This window comes from Heterocephalus glaber, unplaced genomic scaffold (assembly GCF_053883595.1).
Source record: "Heterocephalus glaber isolate CG9 unplaced genomic scaffold, H.glaber_assembly_v1.0 deba00000943, whole genome shotgun sequence".
NCBI lineage: Eukaryota > Metazoa > Chordata > Mammalia > Rodentia > Bathyergidae > Heterocephalus > Heterocephalus glaber.
The window spans coordinates 12241552-12257595 of record NW_028258175.1 but is presented as its reverse complement, the minus strand read 5'-3'; the positions used below and the strand labels follow the sequence as shown (position 1 = coordinate 12257595).

Below are 16044 nucleotides of genomic sequence, written 5' to 3'. Positions count from 1 at the left end.
TGTTGTATACCTACAATGTACCAATAAAAGAATTTAATTAAAAAAAAACAAAAAAAACATTTCAATGTGTCTTCATCGATCTTATTCACCAGATCTAGCATTGTACATGTTCTGACTCTTCTGCAAAGTCAAAATGACCATGAAAGGAAAACATTTTTAATCTGTTCAGAACATTGAGGCAGCCATGACAACGCAACTAAAGAACTCATGAAAGAGGACTTCCAGAGCTGCTTCAGAAAGTGGCAAGAATAGTGGGATGAGTGTGTTTGAAGCAAGGGAAGATATTTTGAGGGGGATTAAAGACAATGTGTTTACTATACTAAATTTAAAAAACAAACTTAAACACTCACTGTATTTTTATCACACTGCATATGCTAAGACCCAAATCCGTTCCAAGGCCAGTTCCTCCCAATCTGAACTTCATTTGCTCCCCAAGCTCCTCTCCTCTTCTTGGGGTCCTCCATCCCCAGCTCCTTCCCTGCAGCCGCTGGGTACTTGGGCCCCCAGTCACCATGTCCTCAGGTACACTGTTTGCCAGGGTTCTGCCTGCCTGACCTGGTCTATCACAAGGTGTTACAGGGGAAGGGGGGGCACAGCCTCTGCAGGGGGATGCCCTGGGTTCAAATTCCAACACTGTGGCCATGGCCACTTACTTCATGCAGGCCTCAGTTTCCTCATCTATAAAATAGGATGACAATAAGAGTTGATATATCTAAAAATTCAAAATGTCCCCAAATCTAAAACACTTTTACTCAAATTATTAGTAGCAATCAAATGGCAAGTACACTAAAAATATTACAAATAATTATCTTCAGGTTATGTATAAGGTATATCACAGAAGGCTTTTTGGTGTGTTTTTTTTTTCTTCTTTGTGCTACTGAAAATGGAACCCAGGGGCACTTACATGTTGTGATGGCTTGTGTCTAGATGTACCCCCAAAACTTCATGGGGTCACAGGGCTTTTCAGAAATGCCTGGATATACAGTGTCTGATGCTTGGATCAAAGGTGTGTGATTACTAAATCAGTCCACCGATGGGTTTGACATAGTTCTGGGCATGGATAATGGGAAGGCCAGCCCTAAGGGCATGCAGCCTGCATAGAATATAAGGGACAGAAAGAGGGCTGCTGTCATCACTGCTCTTTTGCTACTTTACTGCTTTGTTATCTTCTGCCCACCATGAATTGTTTCTCCTCTGTGATGCCCCTCTGCCATGCCATCCTGCCTTGGAGCCAGCTGATTATGGACTGAAACCTCTACAAACTGTGAGCCAAAATAAACCTTTTGTCCTTTAACTTTAGGTGTCAGGTATTTTGTGTCAGCTGGAGAAAAAGTAACTAAGACACATGCTAAGCAACCACTCTACCACTGAGCCACATATCCTGCCTTATAAGGTGTATATGAAACATGTATTTCAAACAATGGATACTCAGTCTGTACAAAGAAAGCCCCTGGCAGAGCACCTGAAACAGAGAGAGTGCTATGTAAAAGCCAGTCATCATTAGCACTGTCACTGTACACCCCTCACCTCCCCATGCAGCAAGATCCTCATCCCTAGTTAATGGGGGAAGCGCCGGATCCAAGTTCACACTTAACCAGGTCAGTCCAATCTAAAAGAGAATGTGCTAAGCCAGGCATGGTGGTACACATCTGTACTCTTAGCTACTTGGGAGGCTAAGGCGGGAAGATTGCAAGTTCAAGGTCATCGTAGGCAACTTGGCAAGACCCTGTCTCAAAATAAAATTTTAAAAAGGGGATGGGGATGTAGCTTAGTGGAAGAGCACTTGCCTAGCATGGAAGGCCCTGGTTCCATCCCCAGCACCGAAAACAAAAACAACTAATGATTTAGGTAAATGACATTTATTAAACACAGCACCTTATGAATCCCTCCACAATTTTAAAGATCTTGAGAAAAATGACAGCACCAGTTGATGCACATGGAGTAGTTACTCTGGCAAGCCTGTCCCTGAACACAGGCAGGGTACTGAGTGAGGACATTTCCTGTTGATCATAGTCTGGCCACTGGGCCCAAAGCTGAGGATCAGGGAGAGGTAAAAAGCCATCAACAACTGGGACCCAATACCTCCCCAGGAGCTATAGGAAGCCAAGACCTGGTTCTGCAGTGTCCACACGTTCACTGTTCCCAGACTCCAAAGGGAAAAGATTCAGGGGAGAGGGAGACATTGGCTGAGTGGAGAGAGCTATGGATTTTGCTGCCCTTCCTCCCTCCCCTTTGGCCTCAGCTTGCAAGCTGAGAGGGATGGCTGCCCGGAGAGGCCTCGCAGTGTGAGCACCTCTGCAGGAGGATCAGGGTGGATCTGCATCCTGAGCCCCAGTGAGGGTGCAGAATACACACAGTGCAGTGAGTGTGGTGAGGCTGCAGGTGTCCGCCCAGCTTCTCCAGGCCACCAGTGTCCTCTCTACTCCCATCCACAAGCAAGCTGGAGGTGCCCAGGGCACTGAGGCTCCTGGGAGCACCCTGGAAACCATGTGTGGTGGGAGCCAGTGGACACATACCCTGCTCCCTCCCCTCTCCAGCCCGCTGACCCGGGCTCCCTGGAGGATGAACTTCTGCGGCTCCCCGACAGGACAGGGCGCCTTTGAAATAACACACCCTTTCCTTTCCTTTTCCCCTTCCCTTCTGTTTCGCCATTCTGTCCCCTCTGAGAAAACACGTGCATTGAAACTGTTGTCATGAGGTTTGTTTGTAGGGAAGCCCAAGCTAGGATGACAGATGTCAGTCCTATGGGTCGCCGGTCACCCAAGAAGATGGCTGGGTCAGAAACAATACATACAGACTCCACTTCCTAAGCCACGGGGCCCAGAGTCCTGGACACCCAATATCTAAAGGTTTCCTTCGGCCAGAGCAATTTCAGGTGAAAGCAATCTTCAGAAACATAAATATCCAGCCCTCCAGTGCACAAATACCACTTTTGACTGAACGTATTTTCTTCTTTGGGGGACCAAATCAAACATTCCTCCTCAGCAGTCAATCAGGTTTTGTCATACAAGACTCTATACCCAAGCTGGGCACTGTGGTGTATGTCTATAATCCCAGCACTTTGGGAAGCTCAGGCAGGAAGAGCACAAGTTCCAGCCCAGAATGGGGACTTTACAAACACAGGGGGCCCTGTCTCAAAATAAAAGATTTAAAAAGGGCTGGGTTTGGAACTCAGCGTGCAGGCCCTGGGTTCCATCCCCATACCAACAGCAACAAAAAGTTTCTATACCCAGACATGACCCAGAATTGTTGCCATGAACTTTGAAGAGCACGCTAACTTGAGTATGCTCCTTCCCACACGGCTCTGTTCCATGCCATCCCAATGGCAGCCGGTCACTGGGTGTCCACTGTATGGCAGGCATTTGCCCAGCTCAGGCCCACACCAGCTGTGTCACCTCATTCCGCCACCACCAGTCCAACCCTTGAGTGCCAAGGCCAAGCTCCAGACCCACGCCTGTTCAACAGCCAAACCCCTCTGCCCTCAAGCATCCCCAGTGCTCTCGGCATGAAGTCCAGAGTCCTGACCTGAGCTCCTCCCCACACCCCGGCTAAAGTGCAGACACATGTATACCCGAGGCTCAGGACACCTAAGCCAGTGAGGCTGAGGTCTGGGAACCTATGGTCTCCACTCTTAGGGGGATACTGACGCTTGTTACAGAGAACGGCTGCAGTAGTGGAAACTCCCCTTCTGTTTGCAGCCCCCCAAAGTGGGGTTCAACGGGGACCAGCGATGCATTCCAAAGCTGGCCACTTGTCACCGCTACCCCACACTGGATACAGACTGTCATCACCTCTTGCCCAAAGGTAGCAATTACACTTAATGGGTGCCCTGTCTCCCCTTGTCTTTTGCTCCCAACAGTTTCTTATGAACATTTTCAAATACAGAAAAGCTGAAAGAACCTTAGTGAACACCCTTAGCTGTATCACCCAGATTCTACATTGTGCAGTTATTGCTACTCATAATTTTACTTATTTTTAAATATGCTATTTTTGCATTATTGCATACTTATCTATCCATCTCTCCAGAGGTCTTTTTCAAAGGCGCTTCAAAGTACTGCAGATATCAGTACATTTCCCCCTTGTCTTCCTCATTTGGGATCCCATCATAAAAATACTATATACTGGATGGCTGATAAATAACAGAAATGTATTTCTCACATCCTAGAGGCTTAGGAGTCCAAGGTTGATGCACTGGAAGATTTGGCCTATGGTGAAGGCTCTCACTGTCGCACAGAGGAATGAGAAGGTGGCTCTCTGGGGACACTCACAAAGGCACAGTGTCAGGAGCAGTCAGGAACCTTTCTACTCCTTGCCTTCCCAGTTTGATATTCACCAAGTGTTATTACCACGTAGCACTCAGGGACACGACAGACTGCAGCCTTGCTCTGAAGAGGCGCAGGACAGACCATGTGCCCCCCTAACAACCAGAACTGCCAATGTCACAGGCTTACCAACCACCAGGCCCTCTGACAAGGTGAGGGTGTGAACACCTGGCTTCACACCCCGACAGTGGGGTCACACCTCCACTCCACCTGGGAGGAAGCAGAGGGCCTCAGCGCACAGTCAGGACGTGGCGGGGTGGCTGGGCCCGAGGCTGCTGGTGGCAATGTCACCACACGGCTCCCCTGGGAAGGGGTCTCTTACCAGCTGCATGGAGGTAAAGTTCCCCTCCCCTAGGTTTCTCCATCTCCCACCCCTGTGTCTGCACCAGGCCTGGGAAGGAGGGGAGGGAGGTGGGAAGAGAAGAAGTAAGGGAGAGAGGAAACCTAATTGCAGCAGTGTGCCGGGAAGGCTTTGCTAAGAAGGTACCATCCAAGCGAAGACGTAAAGCAGGCCAGATGTATGGACATCAGAATCTTTGCATCTCCTGCAAGGAAGAACAGAACCTTGCAAGCTGTAAGTTACTGTGTCCTTTACGCCATAAGATTTTAGAAGGCTGAGACAGGTCCTTCCTTAAAGGGCCAGTGGGGTCAGATATCCCGGAAGAGGCACAGAAAGCAGGCGACCTCTCTGGCTGGAGTGACTGGAAGGAAGGCAGTGGGGGCTGGGACAATGGCGGATCCTGCCAACACCTGCCGCCCGCCCCTCTCCCACCCTGCTTCAGCACACACGGGCTGGCATCCAGCAGCACCTCATGCACCATTTCATATCTGCCAGGGACGCGGGCCGGAAGGGGCAGGGACTTCATCTCTGACTCCTAGCAGCCTTATGCCCTGATGGGAGGAGAGGGTGTCTATGCAAACAAACAGCCTGGCTCCCTCACCCGCCGCCGGCCCGTGCTCTCAGGCTTAAGGACCATCACCGCCCACCGCCGTGAGAGCCAACTCTACTGCACAGCCTTTGCGTGACTTTCCGGCTCCGTCCTGCTGCATCCTACTGGTGTCACCTTGCTGATAAATGATGTCCTTTGCCTCAGAGTCTTCAGAGAATTCAATCCAAGAGAGGGATAGATATCTTTGAAGATCTGTCTCTCTCTCTCTCTCACACACACACACACACACACACACACACACACACACGCACACCACACACACTGTCTTCTAGTGAAACCGTCCCTTTTGGGCCTCATGTTTAAAACCTGCAAACAGGTACTAATAAAAAATTTAAAAATTAAAAATAAATGAACAAAACCTGTACCCGGCACTCAGTTGTATAGCATGTGTTTAGCAAATATAAAGCCCTGGTTCCATCTCTGGCTCTAAGAAAAAAAACAAACAAGAAATTGTGCCCCTACATGTGGCACTGGGTCATAAATCCCGGACCAAGAGACACACCTTTGACTTGTACCTAGTGTGCCCGTGTAAAATAACCTGCCTGCGTCACAGGGGACTGCTCACCATGTGCCAGGCCAGAGGGCCTTCTTACGGCTGAAGCTTTCCCCCCAGTGCCCACAGCAGGTAGCCCACTGGGGACACAGCCAGGCCCAGGGTGACTTCCCCAGCAGCCGCTGGCACTGCCCTGGGCTCACAGGGGAAGGAGGGCCGATCTAACAATCTGCCTGAGGAACATCCACGCATCCCCCGGTCCTCCTGCCCTCACTTTCTGCCAAATCAGCTGCTGAAAGTCAAAATGACTGACAGCTTTATACCCTGTACAATCATTCTCCTGATTAAATAACTCAATGTCTGTGACAGAACAGCTCCCGGAGTGGTGGCGGTTACATGAATGTATATATGTGATATGATTTCACAGAAACACGTGCATGTACACACACACACACACACACACACACACACAGCCAGCAGTGCACATGAAAACCAGTGAAATCTGAACCAGGCCCAGCCTAGTTTCCAATGTCTACTTCCTGGTGTGGCTAATGTACTTTGGGGTGTAAGATGTCATCCTTGGGGGATGAAGAAGACACGAGGACTCTGCTATTTTTGCAACTTCTTATGAGCCAAAAATCATTTTAGTATAAAAAAGTTTTATAATTCAAAAAAAACTTTTTAAATAGTAAAATGAAATAAAAACGACCATTCCGCAGTAAAGCCTGCAGGAGGAGACACCTCAAAGCCAGCCTTACCTGTGAGCTGGGAATCAGCGCCTTCCACCAGTGCCCGCCCTTTACCAGGTCCACTTCGCACAAAGGCACGGACACTTTGCCAATGACACAGTGGCGTGAGAACTTATCAAAGTCCACCACGGTCAGGAGCAGGGTCCTCCTCTGGGCTTCTAGGAAGGGGATCTCGAAGGTGTAGCGCTCCTCAAACACAGGCTTCTGGGTCTTGCGCTTGACCCCCGTCTGCTTAGAGTTCTTCTGGTCGGGCAGCAGGCAGATCTTGACGTAGGGGTTGGAGTGCGCCATGTCCTGGCGTGAGCCGTCTTGGGCGATGGGGGGCGGCAGGTCCCGGGCCTCGATGACCCTGACAGTGAGGTGATTGTGCAGCAGGTCATACTGCGTGCTGAAGTGGAGCATGCCCAGTTGGTACTTGGACAGGATCTCCTCATCAGTCAGAGAGTCCACGTCATCGCTGCTGGAGTCGAGGGAGTAGAGCTGGGGCTCGAACTTCCTGAAGTAGTCATCCGGGGTGTAGGTCCGCCGGAGTACCGAGGGCTGGATTGGCTCCTTCTTGGCACTGAGGATGCCAAACTCGATAGGTTTGATATCGATGAGCGGGGAGCTGGGCCGTCGAGACTCAAGACCTAAACAGAGGCAGAAACAGTGGTGAGCATCACTCCCTAGGCCATACGGTGACATCGGCAACCCCGACAGGTACTCATGGTTCCTCTGCTGCAAAATCCTCTTCTTCCCTGTCCACTGGGAACCAGTCACCCCTAAATCCATGGGGTTGATTCCAGGACCCCCATGGACACCAAAAATAGGAGGATGCCCAGGCGCTTTATATACGATGGCACAGTATTTACATATAATGTGCACACATCCTCCCATACACTTTAAATCATCTCTAGATTACTTGTAATCTCTAATGCCATGCCAATGCTTTGTAATTACTTGTTCTATTCTATCATGTAGAGAATAGTGACAAGAAATACATCTGTACATTTTCAGGGCAGAAGCATTTTTTCCCTGGAGTATTTCTGATCACTATTGGTTGAACTGGAGGATGCAGAACCATGGATACAGCGAGCTGACTGCACTCTGATTTGTGTGTCTGCATTACCATCGCTGTCACCATCATCCACTGTTCTAAATGGACTTCATGTCCTCAGCTGTCCAATTTCACAACTCCTTTGATCATGAGGTGATTCCTGTTATCCCCACTGTGCAGACAGGGAGAGAAAAACTTCAAGTCACTTCCAAAGGTCTCACCCTTAGAAGTAGAGGTAGCATGTGTCAAGCCTGGCTTGTCTGGCTGTCACCATCACCTTGTGCTGCCTCCACTGCGAAGGGCTGGACCTCAAGGCCATGTGCCTGGGTCAAATTCCAACTCAGCTACTTATTCATGAGCCCTGTGACTCCAAGCACATGATGTAGACTTCTCTGGATCTCAGTTTCCCCGTTCTGTAAAATAGTAATGACACCTGCTTCAAAGTCAGTGGTGAGGATTCACCCAGCCAACGCATGGAAAGGACCTGGCACAGAATGTGCACAGAGCAAGAACTCAATAAATGGCAATAACTGCACCTCTTAAGGGTCCTATTCGAACCTCATGGCTCAAAGGCTGCCTCTCCCTCTTCACCAGCCAGCACCCATCACTCTAGTCTTTGCTCCTCCCCTATTCTGACAATGAGCTCGAGGCATTATTGTTCATTGCCCAAACATCTGTCTTGCCAGCTGACGTCATGAGACTTGCCTGATATATAAGAGGTGCACTGATAAACATGAGATGAAAAAACCACCTGTGTTCAGAGCCAGGAACAAGACGGAAATCATCTAGAGCAGTACCACCCACAGAAATACAACGCACACCAGCAATGCAAGCCACATAGGTAACTTAAAACGTTCCCCAACTCACAACTTGTAAAATGTGCAAAAAAAATAGGTGCGATTTAATGTAAATAGTTGATTTTATTTGACCTACTAAGTTGAATGTCCTTAATCCAAAAATACAAAATGCTCCCAAATCCAAGACTTTTTTGAGTGCTGATACTGATGCCCCAGGGAAAAAGCCACCCCAACCTCGTGTGGCAGGTGGCAGCCAAAATACAGGTGCATTCAAAATATTATATACTTTCAGGCTGTGCACAGAAGGTCCGAAACACAGATGACTTTCATGTTTAGATGTGGGTCTTGTGCCCAAGATATTTTAGGGTGCATATGCAAATATTCTAAAATCCAAAATCTAAAATGTTTCTAGTCTCAAGCGTAAGGGATACTCAATCTGTACATCCAAAGTATTATCATCTTGATAGGCAATAAAAAAAAAACATTTTAGTGAGATACTTTAAATTCTCTTTTTCCTAAGTCCAGTGTGTGCTCTACACACCATCTCTCCACCTGGCCCAACACCACTTAAGTGCCAACAGCTGCGTGTGACTGACTGCGCGTGACGGGATGGTGCAGGTATAGGATGGACCTCTCATTTCACAGAAAGAACAAGACCTCAAGAAGACCAACATCCCCTCAGTCCCCCTACCTGAGGCCCCAGAATTTTCCTCCTTCCTTCCCCATCTGCTTAGGGAAACTTAGATACTGAGCATCTCCACCTGAGTGGATGAGTCTCATGGATCTGAAGCACTTCCCCCCCGCTAAGTGAATCTCAGACATCAGCTCAGTGAGCCAGCAAACACTTCTGTGGTGTGACAGAGGCTGGAGTCCCTGGTCCGCATCCTCTCGCCTCCCCGCTCAAATCCTGCCATTTGGTCAAACACATATGCCACACAACTCAGCAAAGTAGGTGGCCAAATTGGACTCACATATATATTTTGTTTAGGTTGAAAGGTAAGGAATTTTCATTTACAATTCCAGATTGCCAGTTTCTCTTTGGAAAGATCAGACAACACTGGGCCCATAATCCCATACAGCCACCCATGGCTAGGCTGGAGTGGCAGCCACCTGGTGCCTGTGGATGGGACTTAAACTTTCCAGCTGGCACAGTCACCGCGCCACCTCGTACCTCTCCACACAGAACATCAGCTGCCATCCGTCCCTGCATGAGGGTAGTGTCTTATCTCTACCCAACCCTCTGTGCCCAGCAAGGACACGCCCAGGGGCTCTAGTGTATAACAAGGTAGCAGGCTCTGAAATAACACACATGACAGTGTCTGCCCATTTAGCCAATTAAACTTGTGATCCATAAAGGCATAAATCAATCAAAAGGATCACTTTTGACTGACCTCAGCAGAAATCACGTGGTTGGACACAACCCTCTGTCATGGCCACTGTCTCTTTGTCACCTGTGTCCTGGACTGTTCCCCCACTTCATCTCCGGCGCCCACCAACCCTGCCCTTCACATCCCTGCTGGGAGACGCTGATGAAGTCTGGGAGAGCCCACCAGGCCCAGACCGTCCCAGCACACACTCACTGGAAATCCTCCGGGTCAGGCTGTACGTGGACTTGGATGTGTCTGAGGATGAGCGCCTCCCATCCGGGGAGCTGGTCCGCGGAGTGAGCGGGACGTCGCTGGCCGTGTGGACAGAGTCGCCGTCCTTGTCACCGCTCCGGCTGGCTATCCTGCGGTGGGAGGGACAGTCTCAGTGGCAGGCAAGGGATCCCAAGGGATATATCCGCGTCCCTACCACGGTCCCTGCCCCTCCATCGGCTCCCTACACCTTGGCGACCAGGGGCTGAAGGCAAGCAGAGCGAACATGCAGCGGCGGTGCACAGGGACTGGACCCCGTGCTGTAAGATCCGCGACACCAAGCTCTCAGGGCCCTGGTGCAACTTGGAACAATGTAAATTTGCAGTAGTGCCGCATCCTTAAACTCAAAAATGTCAGCCTTCTGCACAAAACATACAGGGGTACAAAGGAAGATTTCCGGGTTTCGAGTGGTCAGCCCAGGACCTGCGTGACCTCCTGGAGGGAGGTGTGGGCACAGTTGGGCTGTTGCACTTGGGGGTGCCACGGTAGCCAAGGGGAGGCCTGTCAGTCTCCAGTCTGGAATGAACCTTGGCTGTTGATATGCATCCAAACTTCTGCGTGGAGTGATCGTGTCCATAATTTCACATCTTTTAAAAATGTTCTATAATAAGGTCACTCGAGCAGGGGATGTAGCTCAGTGGTGCCGCACCTGCCTGGCAAGTGCAAGGTCCCAAGTTCGACCCCTGGTTCCGCAAAAAAAACAAAACAACAAAAAAATAATGTCACTCAAGGGCTCTTTGAGTGCCAGGGAGACAGCTACAAAATGACCCTGGGAATCAATGATTTAAGAACAGAAACTTGATGTAGGGAAACAGCTGTGAATTAGCAGCAGCAGTGGCTGGGACTCAGTGGACCCCCAGAGAAGACAAGAGATGCCGAGAGGCTGGGGAGGGGAAGCAGACAAGGGAGGAGATGACACACGGAAGTAGTTAAGAGCATAGTCTTTGGGCTGGAACTCCGACTGGGGAACCCCGGGCAAGTCCTTCCCTTCTCTCTGCCTCCGTTTCCCCACCTGTACTTCTGTCCATACCAAATGAGTTATCAAATATAAAATGCTAGAACAAAGCTGGGCGAGGTGAAGCAGGCCTGTAATCCCAGTGTTCTGGGAGGCTGAGGCAGGAGGACTGCAAGTTTGAGCCCATCCTGGACAACTTAGTGAGACTCTGTCTTTAAAAATAAGAAGGACTGGGAGTACAGCTCAGTGGGAAGGCCCTGGGTTCAAGCCCCAGTACCACTGGAAAAAAAAAATAGCTAGAACAGTGCTTGGTGTTGCCACTGATATACAACAGGGGCGGCTTTCAGGTCCTCCAAATTCTCATCGCGCCCGGCAGGGATGCTGGGGAAGGGAAGGGGTGATGCAGGCATGAGATGCTGCCGCTAACGCGCTGGAGCTGCAGTGGCTGCAGATTTACGGTTGCCAGACTGTGTCCCCTCAACTTGACATTTGAGCCTGTGGGAAACTCAGCTTGAAAAGTGCAAGTTTTGCCTTCTGTGAGGTCTTCAGATGCATCCTGTGCATGAAATGACACTGGTCTGTTGTGCTTTCAAAGTGACAGCAGGTCATGGCCAGGACAAGCCTGGAGCCACCGTAAGAGAGAATGGAACGTTTGCTTGCTATCTGCTCCTGGCCTGAGAAGGTGCAGGGGAGTGGGGGCCAGGCATGGGACCCAACTGACCATTCTCTCCCTGAAAGGGAGGAGCAGCTACCGAGCATGGTGGGCACACCTGCAATCCCAGCACTCTGGGAGGCTGAGCCAGAAGGTTCCAAGTTCAAGCCCAGCCTGTTAAAAGCTTAGCAAGACCTTGTCTTGGAAGGAAGGAAGGAAGGAGGGAGGGAGGTAGGGAGGGAGGGAGGGAGGGAGGGAGAGAAGGAGGGAAGGAGGGAAGGAGGGAAGGAGAGAGAGAGAGCACATGAAGGGAAGAAGGGAGGGAAAACAGAAAGCAAAGAGCAGCAGCACCTCTCAAAGAAGGCAGAACCCAAACATCATGGCCTCTGGGGCACCTGTCCCATGTGACCCGCTTCCTAGCTACCAGGCTGACTCTGTGGCAGCCAACCCTGCCGAGAGTCCCACCAGCCTTCCAGGATGAGCTTAAATGTCACCGACGCTGTCAGGTGCCGGGCCGCCCCGCCCTGCCTCCACCACCCTGCACCATGCTGTCCCCTCTGCCCAGGCGCCCTTCCGGCCCCTCCATCTGTCTGGTTCCTTCTCGTCACTCAGGTCTCTGCCTCAGAGGGTCCCGACCTGTCCCCGTCAGCTCCCCCTTTCCTCCCCTCCCTCCTGCACACCCTGTCATCTGCCCAGCTCCCACGGCCTGCCCGGCCTGCGCGGTGCCTTTGCGCACGATGCCCTGCATCTTCTCACCGAATGAACGAATGCACCCTCCTCGTGGTTCTGAGCCAATTCATGCTGCCACAATTATCTGAGAGCTCGTCTTGTCATCCCTCACACACGGCGCACACTTTCTTTTGTGGCCGGGGACTGAACCGAAGGCCTCGGCCCTGAGCTACGTGCCCACTCTTTTTTTTTTTTTAACTTAGAAATGGGATCTTGCTAGTAGCCCCGGCCGGGCTTGAACTTGTGATCTTCCTCCCTCAGCCTCCCAGAGTGCTGGGATTACAGGCGTGCACCACTTGACTTGACGCCTGGCCCGGGATGCACTTCTGGATGATGGTTTGCACACTTGTTAGGATCAAAGGCATCGGGCACAGCGCACCTGCAAGTCGCCAGGCACCGTGCTAAACGCCCCATACACATCATCTCATTTCACCCTTCAATCGACCCAGAGCCGGCTCTCGCGAGCCCTTGCAGAGGGAGTGGCAACCCGGGGTGGGCTGGGGAGGCAGGGACAGCTGACCTGCACCACTGTGCCGTGGCAGTGACACTGCAGCAGGGACAGCAACTCCCGCCATGGGCTCTAAAAGCGTGCACACACTAGGGCTCAATACGGGCTCGCTCCTACAAATAAACAGCTGGCCCTCACTCACTCTTTAACAACGGTCCTTCCGGTCCTTCGGCCTTCACCCAAAAGGAGCCAGTTAACTGGGCGTGGTGGGGCACACCTGTGATCCAGTTACTCTGGAGCCTGAGCCCGGAGGACTGCAAGTTCAAGGCCAGCCTGAGCACCTTAGCAAGCCCCTGTCACAAAAATAAAAATAAGATGGCGAAGGGTGTAGCGCAGTGGGACAGCGCTGGCCCAGTATGCTCTCGGTCCTGGGTCCACCCCACACTGCCAGTGAGACACGCAGTGCTCCTGATGCGCACTGCCCCAGCCCCAGCCAGCCGGCAAAGGGCACACACAGGCCAGCCCACCGGCCACATGCCACTCCACAGACGCATGCCCCCTAGTTCACGGCTCAGTCGTCACAGTAGGCACAGCACTGCAAAGCCCATACACTTGACATTTCTCCTCCCTGCCTGTTTGATAACAGGAAACTGCCCACTTAGTCAATAAATCTGCAGAAAGCACAAGCTCCAAATTCACTCTCTCCATGATTTAACCCTTCTCTCCTTTACAGATTTCTCTTACCATTCTGAGTGATGCCGAATGTCAAAAATGAATTAAGTGCTGCTCCGGGTTTGAGGCAGACCTAAAGAGTATGGAGGTCATGTACAGCAGTTCACACTGTGGACTGCACAACTCAAGATGGTGCCATTCACAAAGCCCACCGTGTGATTGGTGCCATTTGGAGCTGTCTGGTATGATGGCTCTGGTAAGAAAGCTCCTATCTCTTCTCTGCTGTGGCAAAACCAAAATAAGTGTATGCCCAAAGGCCTCAACCCCTTGTTCCCCTGCTTCCACAAAGGGTCAAGGCCAAGCACAGCTGTCCTCCAAACTCAGCGTGGCATCAGGCTGTGCACTTGGAGCCCTCGACACTGGGTATCTGGGGCCGGTGGGACCTGGCTGTGACCCCAGTGAGCCACTCTTCCTGCCGCCGGCTCTGCCCCACCTCTCTGCTTACCATCTGGGTCCTGTGCTACAGAGATCAACCTCACCTCTGTGTCCCACGGCTACAGCACACGGCCAGCAAGGCGAAAGCCCTACTGCCCAGCCCTGCCAGCATGAGTCGGCCAGGCCCAGGTCTCCTTGGCCCAGCCCTTGGCTCTAGCTGGGGACCACCCCTTCCCCGGGCAACCCAGAAGAACTCCAGGGCCATTCCCCAGGTGACAGAGACTGGCACACGAGGGAGGCAAGGCAGGCTGGTGGGAGTCCTGGTTGCCTCTGGGGCCTTTTGCTATGAAGATTAGAGAACATGAGTCTAATACAGTGCTACATACGGAGACAGCAGCTTGAGAATGAGGCCCATTCAGAAGACACAGGAGAAGGGCCAAGGAGCCAAGTGGATCCACTACCTGCCTCACAAGCACAAGGATCAGAGTTTGATCCTCAGTACCAAAAAAAAAAAAAAAAAAAAGACACAGGAGAAACAGGGACAGAAACAAGAGGCGACAGCGCACGAGCCCCTGGAGCCAGCCATGCCCGAAAGCCATTGTCCCTGGACTTTCCCCTAACAAACAAGGCCTTGTGCTGGGTCGTCATACGCAGCGTGCAGGGTGTGAACGACAACTCTGGGACAAAGGGGTTTCCACACTGGCCTAAACTCCTCCTACACAGAACTTAAAGCCCCTGAACATGGTAATGGGACCCTATGCAGCGTTGTATAAACCAAGGTGCCTACCACACAGTGTGCACTCAGGAAATAACTACCCAAGAAACTGAGAGTGACTTGATAGCTGGATGAGCAGCCCTTACGGGATCAATTTCAGCCCAGAGGTTAGTTGGTTTTGTAGTTCTGTTTTGTTTTCAGTAATGAGTATGGAAACTAGCAAGTACTGAGTCACATCCCCAGGCCTTTTTATTTTTAGTTTGAGACAGGGTCTCACTACCTGCTCAGGCTGTCCTTGCACATGAGATCTGCCTGCCTCTGCCTCCTGAGTGCCTGGTATTACAGATATGCATTACCACACCTAGCTTAGTCTAGTTTGTACGGTCTTACTATGTAGTCCAGGCTGGCTTCGAACTTGCTATGTCGTCCATCCAGGCTAGCCTCAAACTCATGATTATCCGGCCTCACCCTCCCAAGTGCTAGGATTATGGGTGTGTGCTACTTCTGCTTTTTAAGGAATAAGACAAAGCTGCTTGCCTGCAGACTTGGCATTCTTGTGACACCAGGTAGACTGAGCCACACGCTGCCACACAGGCCAAAGGAAAGTGGGAATGATCTCAGCTACTGAGTTGCTTTCACCCAAATCCCAGGTCTATGCACACCTGTGCAATTCAGGCTACAACCTGTGGTCACGGAAGGGTTCCTTAGCATTGCCTTCCATCAGCTGAGGGCAGTGGTGGCAAACCTATGGTACGTGCATCACAGCAGGCTGTTTGTATCATGGAAAGCTCTAAAAAGTTCACCACCTCTGGCTTAGGGACACTGGTAACACCCATAAATGACAGCAATGAGCACTCCCAGGGCTCTCACTAGAGTGCTACGATCCTTATGTCCAGATCTCTTCTACTCTTAATTACGGCCCTAGAAACTCTTTTACTATTGCCACTTCCCAGATGAGAAAACTGAGACCAAAACAAGGTGAAAGGACCCTTACATTTATGATCAACAACAAGGTGTCAAACATTCCTAGGTAGCTTCCCATAGGCAAACTCACCCCCCCACACACAACCCTATGAGATAAACAGTATTCTTTTAGGGTCCCATTTTACAGATGGGGAATCAAAGCACAGAGCGACCAAACAACCTGCCCAAGGTCAGAGAACTAGAAAACCATAGAAGAAATAGAACCTGAATGCTTTAGGGATCTCAGCCCAAGGGCTTAGCTGAGACAGTACCGGGTGGCCGTCCAGGGGCTCCGACTGGGTGCCCAGGCTCTGCTCTTTCTGCCCCCCCACAGCTGTACCCTGAGGGGCTGTACCTGACAGGCCTTTCCCAGCCCTGGCCTCCCTGCCTCTCCAGCCATGGAGAGATGGACCAGAAGCCAAGCAGCTTCAAAACTGTGTTCCCAAAATATCCAAGCAACTGGCAGATGGAGATGCTGTATGCAGGCGAGG

The 16044-nt window shown here is 51.0% G+C and overlaps 1 protein-coding gene across 11 annotated transcripts in view; it reads right to left on the bottom strand.

Annotated features, from left to right (window-relative positions):
• The window catches only part of Syt17 (synaptotagmin 17), an 81386-nt gene that overhangs the window by 60106 nt on the left and 5236 nt on the right, over positions 1-16044 (bottom strand). For all 11 annotated transcript variants that reach the window (XM_004855798.3, XM_021237353.2, XM_087209169.1 and 8 more), the window contains 2 exons: positions 9928-10076; positions 6524-7143 (listed from right to left, as the gene is read on the bottom strand). In XM_004855798.3, the coding sequence (XP_004855855.1) occupies positions 6524-7143; positions 9928-10076 (769 nt within the window). The remainder of the gene's footprint in view (positions 1-6523; positions 7144-9927; positions 10077-16044) is intronic.